Genomic DNA, 19,228 nt, shown 5'->3' on the forward strand with positions numbered 1-19,228 from the left:
TATTGAAAACAGAAGGAAAGAAAGGCGAGAAAAATAAAAAAGACTAATTAATCATATAGTACATACATCAATACAATATCTTCTAAATCTCAATCAGTTGTTTATTGGTTGGCAAACAAGTTTCACTTTTACAACAAATATTAGTAATGAGGTCATCCAACTTTGAGACCATACAAAATGGATCATAAATTAAAAAAAAAATTATATGTGCTGCTAATTTACCTTTTGTATTCCTACATTACTCAAAATCCTGTCAAATAAATAAATTTTCCTTTTAATAAACAGAAGACTTTTTAAAAAAAAATCACTTCAAAATAATTTGACCTTCCAATTCTTATGAGGGAGTGAATTTCCTCTAAAAAGTGGTAGTGCAGGTGCCCACTTGGGGATCAGACTGAGCATTCAGCACTTTAATGCCTATGGAAAACCGTTTCTCACATGCAGAAGCCCCACTAGTTCTATAGACACCTTTTGACTTCTAGAATCATAGCTAGTGTCCTGGTGATGAACTGCTTGCCAAATAAGCTTTGCATTACAACAGACGTGCCCTGTAAACATAAATGTTTGTCCTTCTCTAATTTGCAAAAAACACTGTTGAAACATTCTGACTGCATAAAGATATATAGTGAGGGAAGGAAGTCTAATTTTATTTATTTTATTTTTTTTGTAAAAAATAATTTGTTTGCATTACTAGAAAATGATTCTTATAAAGTGATAGCTCCATTTATTTATTTTTTGCCAGGCGAAATTTTAAAGGAAAAAAAGGCAAAGAAGAAAAAAAGAAAATGAAGAAAGAGAAGAAAGGAAGGAAACTTTGCTCTCTTACTGGTAGACAAACTTGCAAGACCAGCACAAAAGAAAAAGAAAATTTCTTTTTTTTTTTCTACTACATTAACAGGACTCAAATTCTGGAGGAACAGAAAGCAGACTATATGTGCAATGCTAGTATCTGTACATTACATAGAAATCGTTCAACTTTTTTTTCTGCCATTAGTTTTATCATCAGTTAATACAGCAAATCATAAAATATGCATTTAGCATATAATTCTAGAATTCCCCTCCATTTCATTATTAATTTTGTTGTTTTATTTTGTTTTCCACAGCTATTGCAGCTGTGGTGAATTCAGGTTGTGAGTGACCAAAAACCCTATGTGATACAGTTTTGCTTTGCTCTTATGTTTGTTTGTGCAGCACTCCAATCTAGATGCAGCATTGTTACTAATTTCAGACAATTGTTCTGGCCTTTTAAAAAGCAGGTCCTTGTAATTTTAGTAACAGAGCATCAGAGATGTTAAAACATACACAACATAACTCAACAAGGCCACAATGAGTGCCATTTTCTTCATATCTTGTTCATTAACATAATGAAGTCTCCATCTGAAGGGGAAAGGACAAGAAAGGATGGGGTACAGGGGAATTTTAGCAGTTATCTTTCTCCCCTGGGCTGACCTAAAAATCCCATTAAAAAAAAAAAGTCTGAGAGTTTGTATTTGTCTTTTGAGGACAGCATAAAGATTTAGGAGTACACACATTATTACCACTGCTTATATCAACTCAGAACGGTCAACAAGGTGTTAGCAGTTTTGTTGGTTTCAATTTCCATGTCATCTTCTATAGACTAGTGACCAAATGAGCAGGTCCTCTTGAACTTCCCTCGGGAGGGGTCCCATCTTTGTTTGGAGGAACTATAAATCCATCACTGCTGCCGCGACCTAGCTGGTAGTAAGTATGCAGCTGATGGACGTGGTTTCTGGAGCCTAGGTTTGGCATGCTTTTGTAGTAAACATCTTCGGCATCACCACATTTGGCCGGTGGAGGTTCGGTCTGGGTGCTGGTGGTAACACTCTCTGTGGCGGCCACACCAGCCAGTGTCGGCATGCTGGTATAGAGAGAGTCTCTATGGGGTGACTGGAGATCTTCTGTGTGCTCATTGGTTAGCAAAGGGAAAAAGCTCTCACTGTGGTCTTGGGGGATCCGCCTTCTGGTATAATAGAGTGGCTGGTGGTTCTCGGTGGAGTATACTCTTGGGGGCAGCAAAGGAGCATCAGATTCCTCATGAATGAGTTCCAGGCCCAAACTCTCCTCGTGGTTAAACGAGGTGGCATCATCCAGGACAATGGCATCATCTTCCCTTCCACTGCCAAGGTTATTCACCAGCTTGTTCATCAGATTCCTGTTCTGTTCACTGGAGCGCTCATGGTTGTTCAGGTAAGAAGGGATATAGTTGGAAGTGAGTTCCTTCAGAATCTTTTTCTCTAGGGCGGTCTCGTTATGGTTATAGCCACGGTCTATGATTTGCACACAGTTGCTCAGGTATTCGCCGCTGGCAATGCTGTAACTATTGCCATGGTTACCATTCAGTGGTAGAGTATCCATGACACTTGTATCCCTGGCATTGTTCAGAAGCCCCTCTGAAAAAGATTACAAGATACTATGACATTTATATCCAACAAGCCATAGAACACACACACACAAACACAGAAGCAAAAACATTCATCGACTATGAAATATGTATAAATTGCTAGCATTTACTTAAGTATAAAATGTTTGAAAGGAAACAGAAAATACTATTAATTCTATATATGTGTATAATTGGACCAGTGACTGAAACCATATAAATGGGAAAATCATATTTAAAGTAGATCTTTAAAAGAATTTTTAAAAACCTATAAATTATCAATTTGCAATTGCCACACAAACATTGGCTGACATTATTTGAAGTATATTTGGTTATAACTTGGACAAAATAACATAAAATTTTGGTGTAGTCATTCACAGCTTTCAATTTATACACATCAAAGTCAGTTAAATAATTTATTACCTTTAATTTTACCAATTGTCTTGGCATCAAAATAGGTATAATATTAACATAATTCATGTGTGGTACTTTGAATATACTGGTCAAAAGTAAAAGCAACAAGCAGTGTCTAATAAATTGATATTTAATTTTGTAAGATTAAAAATAATCCCTTCATACAAAACCACAAAAGGATTATGTTAAATTTCTCAGAATGATGAGGTCGTGAAATAATGTTTAGTCAGATAAATGGCACATCAAAAGAATTTACACCTAGGAATTTTCGAAACAAAAGTATTTGGATTTACTTTCTAATTTTTTTTTCTGCTCTAAGCATTTTGGCTGTTATTGTATACTATCCCATCAGAGATTTTTTTTAGGGTCATTAGGTAATACTACAAAAGAATGTGTAAAGACACAGGTATCTGGTGCCTAAAAACATTGTGTCAGTATTAATGTTACCATTATATAATGAGTGATGGATTTGTGTGCATGTTAAAGTTTGGGTTTAAAAGAGGATAAACATTTTATTCTGGTAAGAAACAGCTGCAGTGAAATAAATCTGACCACATATTTCTTCAAGGTTTTTGCATTCCATTGAATGAACAGAAATACAAGAATCTATAATAGTTTCATAAATCACTTCAAATGCAACCACAAAATGAAAAAACACATTTAATCAATATTGGTAAATAAGAAAGCGTGTTTATTTACAGAAATATTAACTGGAGAATTCTATTAAACTTCTTAATGTATTGCTAACTTGTGAAAATATAGCATTCATTCTATATCTGTGATGCAATTATTTATCAAAACTCAACTAGTTCATTACTGGTTCAAATTATGTGTTTCAAATATGCCAATTTTTATTTGGACTCCTGATGCATACTGCGTCTTCAGGTAAGACAGTTTTGAAAAGCAGCAACGCATACATTGTATTAATAGGCAGCCATCACAGACATAGGGTGAAGCGATTTATTTTCATTTTGTATCTCATAGACAAATCCACAATGTTAGGAAAAAATAAAAGTAAATGCTTCTTAAAGGGCCGTATGTGATGGGTGATAGCTTTTGCAGAAGCTGCTATGGTATGCTTGATGGCTATGGTTGGATGGCTGATGCATTGAAACACGTGTTTATTATTTCGGTTTCTCAATGCATTAGGTACGGGCTGAAAACAGCCATAGTAAAATAAAGTGGATATGTTGCACGTGACACATTTTTATGATGGAATGTACTAATAAAAATTAAAAGTTTATGAATTACTTAGCAAAAATAAATGCTTAATTTAAAAACAATTTAACTCACACAAACATTACATGAAACTTAACAACTATGTTGATTATGTGACAATAAAAGAATCAGACAACAAAAGCGTCTAATCTCTATTAACATATATTTATATAAGTCGATTCATAGGCTTTTTAGTTTTTAAATTGTGAGATGAACTGTTTTTAATAACTACATCATCTATATGTGATGCAATAAAAGTGAACTAAAAAAAATTACATTTGATATGCAATGTTTAGCTTTACTCCCATACTTGTCTCTCTGTAGGGCTCTAAACGACAGCATGAAGAAAAGGAAAGAAAAAACAACAAGTAAGCTTACAGCGACAGTAGAAGAAACATGAGTAAAAAGCAAATTGATGATATGCAGAAAAAAGAGTCAAAGGAAATAATTTCCACTGCCCCAAAATTCATGAGTCTGGGTTACATGATTTACCATAATTAAAAATACTGAAATGTTAGTCAGAAAATAAGAAATCCCCCTTAACACATGCTAATATAATGAGTCTTTAATAAGAGTTTCCACCATTTGTAAATTTCAAACAAATACATACTTAAGATTATCACATAAACCAAGGAGAGTAAAAATTTGAGGGCAGATCATGACTATTTTCACCAATATATTTCAATGTCACATATGTGTGTGTATGTTAGAGTATACCTGCTTCAAAGAATGTTATTTAATTTTAAATTTTTTCAGTAAAAGTATAAATAAAATCTGAAGCTTTTATACAGAGAGAAACCAGAATTGAAGACTTTTATAATTGTGTTCATTTTTTCCCGCCTTATGTATCTTCTCTTTTCCTGCACAAAAGTTCTTTCTCTATTATACATGTATGAATTTTTTTATCAGTTTTAAATAAAAACTGATCAATATTGTCATTTTTGGAGCTCATATTCAAAGGTTGTATAACTATGGAGGAAAAAACGGTTAAATGTATTTATTATTATGAATACAGAAAATGTGAGAGGGGAAAAACGCAACCAACAATATTAGGTTTTCTTCTGGATTGTTGCACAATTGTATGCCATCAAACATTTTGAGAGTTGATCCTTTAAAAAACAATCCTATCAAAATTATTTTTTAAGGAAAAAAACCTCTTATTTTAGCCAGGTTAACAGAGTTGTTCTTGCTGATTTTGTCTACAAAAAGAGTAAAGTATCATAAAATAAAAACCAGCAAATTCACTGGGCCAGAACATTTCAAAGGGTTCTATCTTACTATAATTTAATGACAGTTTAAAGAGACAGTTTTGGTTCTTTAAAGGTTGATTTGCTTCTCAGCAGAAAGATCAACAACATTTCAAAATGCAGAGGAAATCTCTTTTAAAGTTTCAAAAGAACTTTAAAATAAGAATTTGAAAGGAAGGGCCAAGCCAGTATATCGAGAGATGTAAATGCTTGCAGGCTCATTATGGCTCATTCCTTAAATGAAAGCATTTTAGAACTGGAAAGCACATGAGAGATCATTGAAATTCAATTCCCACTTTTCAGAGAAGAGGAGACTACAGCCCCTCTATCTAACACCGCCCTGCTAATATGGCAGAACAGGGATCAGAAAAAAGTCTTCCAGACTTCTTCCAATTCTGTCTGCTGCAATCTCCTTCACTTCACATCTGCCTTAGGCTTTGAAAACTATCACAGAAAATCTATTTATATACATTCTAAAATGATCTTGTATTCTTAACAACTATAATATATTCTTCACTATATTCTGTTCTAGGACCATGTCTCTTTAAAGTTTTAGAATAGAATTAAATTACTTTAAAATGTAAATTATTTTAGTAAAATCATGACTTCCTCTCTAAATTATGTTTTGTTGACAGGTTTTTGTATAATCTGATTTATCTTTACAAAAATTAAATTCCTAATACTGACAAGAAGATAATGGTCCAGAAGTACTCTGCATGAAATTTAAAATATTTCCAGATAGACTCCAAATTCAGTGTAATCAAAGTATATTATTCATCTTCATTCCTAATTTCTGTATGCCTCAGTAACACAATAAACACATCTTTACATATTTTAAATAAATGGTGTTACAACCAAGAATAGATACTTTAAATCAGAATTCTTCTATGCTTGGATAGCACTGTTGCAACTGAACCAGAGGACCCACAGAATAGAACCAAGTGGTAATTCAACATAAACCACTCCAGTACATACCGAGCCACCTATATTTCATGTAAGATTTCACCTTGCCAGTAAGAATATAAGTGCATTCATCTGAAAGCATAAGATTAGTAGCAATATGACAATCACCAAGATTTATTTTTGGTCAGTGGTAAAAAAGAATTATTTTAAGCACTACCATAGTTTCTTAACATCTTAAAAAATATCAAAACATTAAATAGTGTACAATTCAACTTCTGACTCTGGAAAACATTAATGAAGTTATTTACTTTGGTTTTTTAAAAAAGTCAGTAAAAGTTATTGAATTTACTGGAATAAAAGACAAATCCATTCAGAAGAATCCTTTGTGTATTTATTGATAATCCCAGTAGCAATAACCAGTCATAGATCCCAAGAATAAAAGTTTGTATCAATACAGTATTATTTAAAATTCTTACACTGTGAGAACTGCAGTTTGATAGCTTTTATAGAAGTATTCCATCCTTGGAAAAATCTCATACTTTAAGATACCAGTAAAAATAAAGTAAGACAAGAAGGCAGATATTGAATTAGGAAAAACATACAGATTAATCAGTTTTACTTTTTCATTACATAAGAAGTTAGAAATTATATCTGAATTAGCAAAAAAGCTAAACAAAATGTGGTCCAAATTTATTATTTGTTTTAAAATAAATACCTATGACTCTTCTATGTAGGGTGAACAAAGTAGAATACATTTAATTTCCAGATAGGGTGAAAATCTTCATTTAACACCACTCAAAATTTACTAATATGTCAGCACATGTTAATAGGTTTATAATGACACAATTACCTGTCACTTGTCCTAAGGAAAACAAGAAAAAAGCAAAATAAAACAAGCCTTTATAGGGTTTACTAAATTGTTCTGCCAAAGCACATCTGAGGAATTGTGTAATGTACAATTCATTGAGTGCTACAATGAAATAGGGACGTTGAGATATAAAGAGACACTTTAGGTGGAGTAACCAAGAAGAAAGACCCAGATACTGCCTCATATTGATGGTTCTGATTCATTACAGAAATGGAAGACTAAAGGAAGACAGGTTAGCTGTTTCCAAGTATTTAAAGGATTGCCACAGACAACAGAAGAATGCTTTGCTCTTCTTTGCTCTAGAGGCCAGAGAAAAATTCCAGCTTAGTGGAAGAAAAAAATATATACATAACAAATGGAGTGTTTCAACAGTAGAATATATGAGATTCTGAGGTGGGATGGGCCCCATTATAGGAAATACTTAAGCACAAGCTGACAGAATGTCAGCAATGATGTAAAGAGAATTCAATGAGCTCTATGCCTTCTAATTCTAAAGACATGTATCCCTTAAGAAATTTGAAATTCAAAGTGAGCTGAATTATTTCATTGTATTGACAAACGACTTGCCTATATTCCTGTAGTCACTTTTGATTATTGACTTTGGTGTTTCTGAAATAATGTAAAATCATCCTTCATATCTGGCAAGATGCCTCCTGGGGAAGCTCAGATGGTTTTAGACACACAATGGCCTTATTTTAATAAATATATCCTTTTCTGCAATGGCACATTCTCACTAAGTTGCACACACTCACACCACTAATCTCTCACCTGTGACTGAGAAAGAAAAAAAAAAAAAACAAACCAAAGATTTCCACAGAGAATAGTAGAAATTTTATTAAAAATCGCCTAGAAAATTTAAATACTGCCAATCACATTCAACTTGAAAGAATCATGGAAGTCTCTTTGTAATTGTGAATTTTCTTTCAAATATAATTTTAAGTAAGTAGATCACTGACTAGGACTTTTATAAAACTTTTATTTGAATAATTTTCTCTTATGATCTCTTTACATATGATATATTTTAAGCTTTCTGTGTTCCTAACACATTTTTATACTCAGGAAAGGTAAAACCATGTCCGAATGCTTATATCGTAAGTGGTTTTAAAGAGCTCTATGGTGGTTTTTTTTTTTTTTTCTGAGATACAATTAATTTTTGGATCATTTTCAAGCTGGAGGATGTGCAGAGGAACCATAATCAAAAGCCTTGTTTTTAACATGTGACCACAGAAGAAAAAGCAATTTTATGACCTGCCTGAGCCAGCTCTTATTGGCAATGGCAGAGCTAAGGCAGAACCCAAGCTGCTACTGCCCAGTACACTGTTTTTACCCTCCACTGCTTAGTTCAATGTAATTCTCCCCTGAGTTGATTTAAATGCTTTCATCAGTACTAACGGTTTGTGCTCAGAGTGTACTCTATGGTATAACAAAGTAAGATTTGTTTTCTTGATCTTGTAATATTAAGACTATTGAATCAAGTCTTCTTTTATATTACTTACCTTAAGAAAATATCTCATTTCTCAAAATAAATACATAGATATTTAATATAAAAATAAATGAACAACAAGTACTGACAAACCACAATACATTTTATAACGTTATGGAGAAACAAACACATATTGATGAATCAGGCATTTGTTTATCAGAAGGAATCCATTTTTTACTAAGGAAAACCTAAGAAAAATGGAAAATAAAAACACCAAGAGGGGTGGAATGCGAAAGGAGTCTGCATGTCTGCTTCCAAAACAAAGAAAGGCAGGAGAAAGAAAAATAGAATGTGCCCATAAAAGCTACATAAAATGGGACTCTCACTTGAAAAAATTAAGATAAACTCCAGCACACCTTGTGCGTTGTACATGCTGACAGAAGGGTTGTTACAGACCGCCGGTTCCCCAAGCAATGTATTATAGGGATTGTTAGTACCATGCGGACGAAGCAGAGCACTGCTTATAAGATGATTAGCCATGGCTCCTGGAGCAGCCCCATAGAAAGACAGAGAAAAAAAAAAAAAAAAGGTCAATCAGGCAAATGTGTTTGAAAAAAAGAAAGGAAACATTTAGAATGACAACAATTGATATAGTCCTGATTACAGGCAGGCAGCTAACTAGACAAAAAATATGCCACTTAGAGCACACATTTCCAACAATGCACATATCTGAGTCAATGGGAAAGAAAGAAAATGATTTACAATGTTGATTAAGCTACATTTAAGGTTTTATCTTTCCCAAGGTGTATGCACGAATATATTCCCATGCTTGCTAAAAATTAAAATTAAAATGAAAAAAAGCAAAATCTAATCATTCATACAAACAAAACACAAAACACAAAACAAAAGCCAAAAAAAAGTTTAAAACACACACAAAAAAGCAAAAATTAAACAAAACATTCCCTCATTCACAGAAACCATTGGGTTGTTTCCAATGAAAGTAAAAAAGGATAAAAGGCAACATTTATGATAAAACACTCATTTGGAGAGCAGTTGTTGACACAACAGAATTTGACATTTCTGAAATTCTATCAAGAGGAATCATTTAAGATGAAATAAAATAAAATATAATCACTCATTAGTACACCATGGTAAGTATACTAATTTGGTGATCTTACAAATCTGACAAAAAATCATATAGATGCTATTTTTAAATATTTTAAATAAATTATTAACTTTATGATGTCAAGAAGTATACACATATACAATTCCATTTTCCGTTTTCCATTTTCCAACTGGTTGTTTGGAATTTGACATAGCAATGAAACAGTGCTAAATTCTTTCACCCTTTTGTGAATACTTTTTGTTCTTAGTTTCTAACACCATCAGTATGAGTTGCAACTTTCCATCCTCCAAAGCCATTTAACCAAGAAGCAAAGATCAGAGGAGAAGTTTTATTAATATACTTAGGACATTTATGAAAATAATAGACAGAATTGTGTATTTGTGTTAGATGAATAAAGAAAGGAAAAGTCACAAAGGAAAGCAAAATACAAATTGCATGAGAATAGTCATGTTGAACTGACAGGTATATGTTAATTTAAATATATGTGTTAGGGGATGAAAACACAAGCTATAGGCTGAGAGACAGATTTGTAAAACAAATTTACAAATATTTGTAATCCAAAAAAGAACTAGTATTGAGCATGCAGAAAGAAGTCTCAAAAGTCAACATTAAAAAAAACTAATAGCAACAACAAACACTTCAATTAGAAAATGGTTCAAAAGCATACACAGATATTTCATGGAAGAGGATATACAAGTGGCAAATAATCTTATGAAACAAATTGTTATTGGCCTTAGAGAAATACAGGTTAAAACCGCAATGAGACATTACTACACATCTAAAATAAAAATGGTGAAAAACATTAAATGATGGCAAGAATGCAGAGAAATGATTATTCATACATCATTGGTAGGAATGTAAAATAGCACAGCCGCTCTGGAAAACAGTTTGGCAGTTTCTTATAAAACTACTTGTGCAATTACTATGACACCCAGCAACTGCATTATTGAACATTTATCCCAGAGAAATGGAAATTTACATTCACACAAAAACCTGTACATGAATGCTCATTGCAACTTTATTTGTAGTAGCTCCAAACTGGAAACAACCCAAATTTCCTTCAAGTGGTGAGTGGTCAAACATTCTGTAGTATTCCCACACCATGAAGTACTAGTCAACAAACAAAAGGAACAAACTACTGATACACATAAAAACTTGGATAAATCTTTAGAGAATTATACTGAGTAAGAAAAGTCAATCCCAAAAGTTTACATACTGTGTAATTCCATTTATACATGTAACATTCTTGAAATGACAAAATTATAGAAATGGAAAACAGATAAGTGGTTGCCAGGGGTTAAAGATGGAGGATGGAGATAAGTGAGTATTGTCATGAAAGGACAACATGAAGCACCCTTGTGGTGATAAAATTATCCACTCTGTATCTTCACTATTATGTGTGTAAACATGAACTTTGTGAGTAAAATTGCATAGAACTAAACACATACATACAAATACAATTAACTACAGGTTAAACTAAAGAAATCTGAACAAGAGTGGTGGATTGTATCAATATTCATATTCTGGTGTGATATTGCAGTATAGTTTCACAAGATATGAGGGAAACTGGATAAGTGATACAGTATCTCTCGGTATTATTTCCTACAACAGCATGTGAATCTACCATTATCTCAAAATAAAAAGTAATCTAGGCAGGGCACAGTGGCTCACACTTGTAATCCGAGCACTTTAGCAATCTATATTAAATTAATGAAACAAAAAAATGCCACTCCTAAAAAATGTTAAAAATGAGAAGGGAAGTGTGGGTAATAGTATTTTCAATCTTTTCTAAATTATAACTCTTTGTCAGAGTAAATTATCAGTCAACTAACAAATGTCTTAACCTCAACATTGAAAAAATGAACACCTCTTGATTTAAAGGACATTGTCACTTGTCAGATCTCTAGAGTTGGAAGGCACCAGTTCATTCAGGAAATAACTCATGTGATTGCTTCCTGTATTTCCTGCAAAGAATTAGCACAGAACTGTCACAGAATTTTTCACTTTCTAAGTGTTCAACATTTGCTTTCTGAAGATATAAAACATATACATCTAAACGTTCTTAAATAGTGCAACAGCAGATTTTCAATCTATTGTGTAATGGGCCTATAAGGGTATTATTTTCCATTAATGAATTAAATATATGGTATTTTATGAGAAAAAAGAGTTTATCATAGTGCCCTTTGGACAAAAAAAATGAAAAATTGTACATCTTAAACATTTATATTGTTGATGTTCTACAAATTTAAGATTAATAAGAGGATTTAGTTTGCATAGCATATTAGAAAACCAAATTATCTGTAAATTGTACTTCCCATCTTATATTTATTATTCTAGATCTTTTTCAAGTAAAAAAGTAAAATTAGTTTTCTAATACAAATAATTTCTAAAATCACTCTAAATAAGCATTTAAATAGAAAAGGAAAGGTATAAGTTAAAATGAACTAGTGTAAAAATCTTAAAAAACGTAATTGCCCAAATTCTTTACACGCCCTCAAAGATTAAAAAAGGGGCAAAATGTTTATGGCTAAGGCTTACAGCTGCATCTCTCCGTATTTCCCTTCATTGCTATACATTATCTAATTTGAACTAATTGGAAAACAAATAATAAGGTAAGGAGATTGCATGCCACTCTTCTTCCTTGCTTCATATAGCTTCAAAAGTAAAATATTTCTTTGTCTTAAATACATATATATTTTTTCTATATTGATCCAAACGAGGATAATTTGAAAAAAAGAAAAATGCACTTTTGGATAAGGAACAGTTGATTGGGAAGAATCAAATGCAAGGAAGAAGCAGGTAACTCAGCTTTTTGGTTTCTGTGTTTATCATTCAGTTTATTGAAAAGCCAAGAATACAAGAACAAAAAAGGATTAATCATACGAAAAAAGAGGAGTTTCATATTGGAATTCTAATGAAACTATCAAAGATTTTAAAAATAATCTATGTGGTTATATCTATCCTGGCATAAGTTTCCTTTTCAGTTTTTGTAAGTGTTTTCTAATTTTTAATGTATTTTAAAAGTACTTTGATCAGTGAAACTATTAATCTGAGAAGACAGTTAGTTCTAAAGTTCATTTTATTTTTCCATCATTTCCGCAAAGCTGGAAAATCCAGCAACAATGGCAGAAATACTACACAGCTAAGTGTATGACACAATGGTGGTTACATGGAACAATATTTAGTCTCAGCCATGTGGCTTTGGTAGGTTGCTTCTTCACATCTCAATGCAATCCAGAATCAGTTATTGATCTGTAGCTATAATGAATGCCATGCAGTCATAATTGGAGATCTATTTGCTGGTTACACTGAAACCATATAAACACTTATAAAAAATAATATAAAACTCTTAAGGAAAATGCATGTCCCGCTTTACCATTGTTATTAATGACCTTTTCCTGACAAAATAAACTAATCGCTACTTAAAAATCACTTGCTTCTTTACTGATTAGCACTCACTTTCATGCCTCATGCACACATGAAATCAATGTAATTATTGTTTCTGAAATTAACTCTACAAATGGAGAGTTATAATTCAAATGAGGTCTTCGGCAACAGAAACAAAAAAGAAAGAAATGGAATTTGATGATTAGTGTCTTGCAAAGTGTATAAAGACACAGACCAGCTCTGTGGGTTTGTTAGTATGAAAGAGTAAGGGATATGTCTGAGTAATCAAACAATTATCCCTCATTTGAACCACCTAATGTAAGAATTAAATACTTTTCCACGACTATTCAGGACTTGGAGTGACCTCAAGAGGACATGCTTCCTATCGCTCTACCAAACAAGTAACAATTTTCCTAGAAGGTACTATCTCATAGTTCCTACAGTCCACATTCACTAAGTAGAATGGTAGCACTGACTGTGCTGAAAACAAAACCTAGCTTGCTGCCAATGCCTAGATCTTTTAACTAAAAACTTGCACAGAAGCTGTCTTCCTCCCCCTTTTATGTGCAAAGTTACTTTTGTCTTTTCTCTGTAGCTGCACTGCATTTCTCTTGCCTTGGCTGAAGTCTATTCTGTTTGCTTTTGGCTGTCTCCCCAGTTGACTTAAGTCACTTTCAATTCTAATACTATCTTCCAGGATTCTGTCTACCCAGTCTCTTCCTCTTCATTCCAACCAGCTTCTGATTTGTAAACTTCCCTTCTAATAGCTGCGAAATTGTTGAAGACTTCCAAGAAGTTCAGTGTTTACAGACCATCTGTCACTGTTTTTCAGCTGAAAAGTTGGGCTTACTGGTTAGTCAGTTTGAAGACATACATACGATGGTGAACTTTGGGTGCTCAGGGAGGACAAGATAGTTACAATATTACGTATGTGAGAAGAATGTTCATGCGCTAATTTTTCCTGGAATGGAGGCACCACGAAAAAAAATACACAGGGGTTTTCACTGCTCTACACCAAGTGTCTAAATAGTCCCTAGAACTCAAAAAATATTTGTTTAAGTAATGAAAAAACATATGTGAAATTGATGGCATCTTGAAAACATAACATTAAATCAAAGTTATTTGATCCATTATGAGTAGTCTTATAATTTTAGTAAATTTTTTAAGAGTGTCAATTGTCCAGCTCCTAATGTAATTTATTTCCTTCTAATCCTATACCAGGTACTCTACTATCTAAACTTTAAAAACAGAAATAAACAATCAATCATATATTATTTGGAAATACGAAAGGCTACCTGAATACTAACTGCGGATAACAACAGAAAACAGAACAAAACAAAAAACAACTCACTACCTGCCATGACTCAAAGTAAAAAGCTCAAATTGGGGTTAAAAATAAAGTGGCTATGTGAAAATGACAGCTCCTTAATTATTTAACTCACAAACTCCTGGCTATGGTCTAGTCATGCTTGCTTATTTGCTATCAGAAACAAGAATTAGCCCTTTAATAAAGCCATGGAAAATTATTTAAGATTGAATTACAACATACGAGTATCAAGCACGGCAGAGTGTCTCACGCCTGTAATCCCAGCACTTTGGGAGGCTGAGGTGGGTGGATTACTTGAGATCAGGAGCTCGATATCAGCCTGGCCAGCATGGTGAAATCCTGTCTCTACTAAAAATACAAAAAAATTGGCCAGGCGTGGCGATGCATGCCTGTAGTACCAGCTACTCAGGAGGCTGAGGCAGGAGGATCACCTGAGCCTGGGAGGCAGAGGTTGCAGTTAGCTGAGATCACACCACTGCATTCCAGCCTGGGCGACAGAGCAAGACCCTGTCTCAATAAATGAATAAATAATAAAGAAAAACAATATATGTGAATCATTACCATGGTTGTCAATACAAGGCCAAGCACAAAATTTTTATTTCTGATGAAAGTGAGATACAAAGCAAAAACGATTTTCATATTCCATATTGAAAAAATTGGAGAAGTTTCTTTAACACATATTTAGAAGAAAGTCAGATCCTAAAGCCACTGAAGTAGATTCAGTTAAAATCATAGTCATTTTAAGAAGGGTTCTCTTCTTTTTTACTTTATTTATACCTGAAGGTCTAGACTGATAAAAAAAATTGTGAATAAGTGAATTTTGAATGAAATAATGAGTCACACTCTTCTCAAATGTATAGTTTTAACACAAAACTGTGATATTTCTTTTCTTATGAAAATAGAATAGGTGTTTTGACATTGGGAAGCCCTGAATGACAGCACTGTCTGGGCCGGTTCAGTGTAATATATGTAACTGAGGACTGGAAATCTAAGGCTGAATGATGCGCTTTGAAACTGTAAAGTAAAAAACAGATCTGAAAAAGGATGACAGTTGGATCTCACTTGAATCTATCATTCAGAAACATAACTCAAACAACGCTTCTTCTTGACAGCAGGCTAACAAAAGTATACTGAAAAGTTCTTAAAATAACTTGAATTGCCACTCTCCCCTGCCCTCAGACTTTATTTTTTTTAATGCACTTACACTCTTGTTTGATCATATTGAATGGCTAAAGTTTTAGAATTCAAAACCTTGGTGATCTAATGAACCAACTGAATACAACCATTCATCAATAGTCATATAACAATATGCCTCAATTTTCAAATTCTTATTTTATAAATATTTAAGATGGCAAATGTCCTGTTTGCTTTATGCTAATAAAATAGTTTTACTCTGATGGTGCTTTATTCTCTAATATCCTCCAGTCCAGTCCTTCATGTTTCTCTCTCCTTTGTCTTGACATAACATTTCTTATGAAGTCATTTTTAATATATACATTAACGTATATAAATTAGAGTTTTGCATAAAACAGAGTTACTACTGAGTGATGTCTCTCTATTTTTGTTTTCAGACCTTAATTTTGGCCCACAGTGGAGACTTCATTTTTTAACAGGTAAAAACAGTCTTTCTAATGGTTGTATCTTCTATGGCATTAACACTAACTTCAGTGTAAAGCAAGGGATCTTTCACAGGGAGATGAGATCTATGAAGCTGGGAAATCCTTAACACCACATGTAAAATGATTTAGGTGTATGTTTGTATGCTAAATTGTGCACATTCACACGTCTGCACTGCCTTCTGATGAAAGATTCCAATGGCTTTCATTTCCTTTACAAAGAATTAAAAAACTGGTATGAAGGAATGAGAGGTAAGTTTCTTTCCTTAGTGAGTAAAATATAATATAAACAAGAAAACTGAAAAAAGTAAATTAGAAGTACTCTAAATATATATTATATTTATATCACCTAATTGACTGTAAGATTGCATTATGGAGAAAGTTTATAACTCAGAATTTATAACTGAATAAGATTTTTAACATCATCTAATCTACCACCATTATTTAATACATAAAGAATCACAGGCTGAGGTATTTATAATTTTTTCAAGGTCACACATGACCTCTGGTAGTTTTATTTAAATATATTTAAATCTGTGATTTTCAAAATTTTTTTAGGATCCTCTTCCTCAAAAAATGTTTCAACATAATTTTATTAGGAGCCTTGTAGGGGTTCATTAACCTTTCCATATACTTTTTGATAATGTTCAATTACTTTATTTTCATATTCTTGTATTAAATTATATAAAATAAATGAATAAAAAAGAAAGTAAATAGACAAAAGAAGAGGCTTCCAGAATTACAGAGAACAGATTCAATAGGCATTGTCTATTTTAAGTATTTTGTTTCCTATTTTTAGCTTTTTGGTGTAGCAAAACAATATCAACACACATAAACAATCTACAGAAAGCGCAAACAATGATTAGTTCAACTTTGTTGGGCTACTTTATAAAACAGGAATAACTATATAAATCAATACCAAGTCACTTATTAAAAAAAAGAATAGAATCTACATGACACCTTTCAAAGTTACATAAGTTTTAAAATCACAGAAACCATAATTTTAGATTTTAATGTTTTAATTTGAACAATGAAATTACAAAGAGTCAAAAAGAAATATTTTATTGAACGCTAAGAACTCTTTCATAATTTTTTTTCTAAAGTCATAAATTGAAGAGCTGACATCTTGATTTATCACACTGTGCACTTTTAATAGCCAACAAGTTTGCTATTAAATTTTAATCAACCTGCCTATTAAATTTCATTCAAATGGTTTGGAGATACTTCAGCTTCTTTTAATAGCTAATTCATTCACTGGGAATCCATTAATATGGATTTCAATGACACATTTTCTCTAAAGTACAGATTAAGTTATTGTTAGTTCAATATAAAATGACATAGTCTGATTTCAGAGGTGTTGCCTCTGTTTTAACATACAAATCCGAAGATTCAGAGTTGGGAAGCGTAGAAGTCACCTCTTCAATTCCTCTTATTTTGTATTAATTGGCTACATATGTGTCTTCTTGTCCAGACACATGAGTTTTTCCACAGCAAATACTTAAAAGTCAAATTGCTGGGTCATATCTTGTGCACATTTTCAATGTATTAAAGTAACATATTGCCTAAATGCTGTCAAACGTGTTTATACAATTCACTTTCCCATGAACAGTGCACTTATTCTGTCAAATTCTTGCTAGGATTTAGCATTGTCAGACTGACATTTTTGCCAATCAGATAGAGTATGAAATGGTATTTCATATCACTGTTATACTCTGCATTTCTTATTACTATAAAGGTAGGTAATTTTTCATATGTTTATTCACTATAAGGTTTTCTTTTTTGTGAGTTGCCTGTTCTTATCTTTTGCCCACATTTCTATTGGGTGGTTGGACTTCATTTATTAATTTGTAGACATTCTTTATACAACATGGGCACTAGCATTTTGTTTTTTATATGTGTTGTTTACACTTTCTCCCAACGGCTTATGTGTTATGATTACAGTTTCAATGTTGAGAAAATGATCTTATCTGTCTTTTTCTTATAGGTTGTGATCATTATTATTTTGTTTTTAAAAACTCCTTCTTTAGTCTAAAATCTGAACTATAATTTTTAAAGTTTTAAGGTTTTATATTTAATATTTTTCCATATTATGCAACACAACACTATCATATTGCAAATGAGGAAACTACTGTCATTAGATATGCAATGACATTATTCATATAATTAGCTAGAAACCAAAGCTCTTTAGAGATTTTATGTTTTCCAACTGCTTAAGCCAACAGTGGTAGGATTGAAACTCAGGATTGTTGGTGAATCTGCTTCAAAGCAAAGTGGTTGGTTTGCAGAAGTGAGGGACTCTTATTAGTAATTTGTTAATCCCTAAAGCTCATCTTTTGTAGTCAAAGCCATGTATTTCTGTGTTCTTTTAACTTGGACATTTTGAATTCTTTTGCATAGTACTCAAAGAATACTGAGTCTGAAAATCCTGGGGTAATTTTCCTTAACCACAGGCAAAATAGCAGTAAACCCCAGTTCTTTTTAGTAAATCAAAGGCACTTAGCAAAAAATATTTATCTTTGTCATTCACACAGTAGCAACTCAATTCATTTCCTCTAAATCAGAGTATTTGATAGTCTGCTAATGGTATGTAGTCAATTCTATAGCTATATTTATCTGTTACTTACACATTGCTTGTGAATTTGTGCTGAAATAAAACAAAATGCAGAACAAATGAAAGTATTATTAATAAAGACAAAATAATTTACCAAAGTGAAAAAAATATGACATTTAGTATAACTCACTGCCCAATATTGGTGTATTTTTAATATTGTGCAAATTATATAATCTTACATGCAGGTCTGTCGTGACTAAAATTTGATCTTTTAAATTGGAAGCTATATTTGAAAAGTGTGTCTGAACAAAATAGACATGAATTCAAATAAGGTATCCGTGAATAAAGAGATTTTTGATAATGTTACAGAAGGCTTATTTTATACTATGATCGTAATCAGCTTTGTTCTATTTAGACTGAGGCTGATGCAGGAAACATATTGTTTCTATTTTTCTAAATCAAGATTGACTATCTTCCTTCTATCTATATATCCTCTCAAATCTTTCTTAATTCTCCAGTGATTTTCCAGGGTTGTAAATTACCTTCTATGAATGTGGTAGCTGACTTGTCTTACATTCTGAAGCGGCCACATTCCTTATTATGACAAATTATGAAGAAAGCTTATTATAAAAAATCATAGGAGAAGCTATCACATAAACAATTAAACTTTTAAATGGCATGTAGTATATAAAGCTGAGCTAGATAAAGTGCAAGCCTTTGTATGCAATTCAACAGGAGCTAATTTAATTA

General features: G+C 32.4%; 1 protein-coding gene across 24 annotated transcripts in view; it reads right to left on the reverse strand.

Annotated features, from left to right (window-relative positions):
• Positions 1–255: 255 nt before the first annotated feature.
• The window catches only part of ADGRL3 (adhesion G protein-coupled receptor L3), an 849,533-nt gene continuing 830,560 nt past the window's right edge, over positions 256–19,228 (reverse strand). For 19 of the 24 annotated variants that reach the window (XM_063663661.1, XM_063663660.1, XM_054484631.2 and 16 more), the window contains one exon: positions 256–2,411. In XM_063663661.1, the coding sequence (XP_063519731.1) occupies positions 1,612–2,411 (800 nt within the window). In that variant the 3' untranslated portion in view covers positions 256–1,611. Of the gene's footprint in view, positions 2,412–4,306; positions 4,359–8,887; positions 9,017–19,228 lie in introns of all 24 variants that reach the window. The other 5 variants (XM_063663666.1, XM_063663664.1, XM_063663665.1 and 2 more) reach the window with 2 other exon arrangements.

Source organism: Pongo pygmaeus, chromosome 3 (genome assembly GCF_028885625.2).
Source record: "Pongo pygmaeus isolate AG05252 chromosome 3, NHGRI_mPonPyg2-v2.0_pri, whole genome shotgun sequence".
Taxonomy (NCBI): domain Eukaryota; kingdom Metazoa; phylum Chordata; class Mammalia; order Primates; family Hominidae; genus Pongo; species Pongo pygmaeus.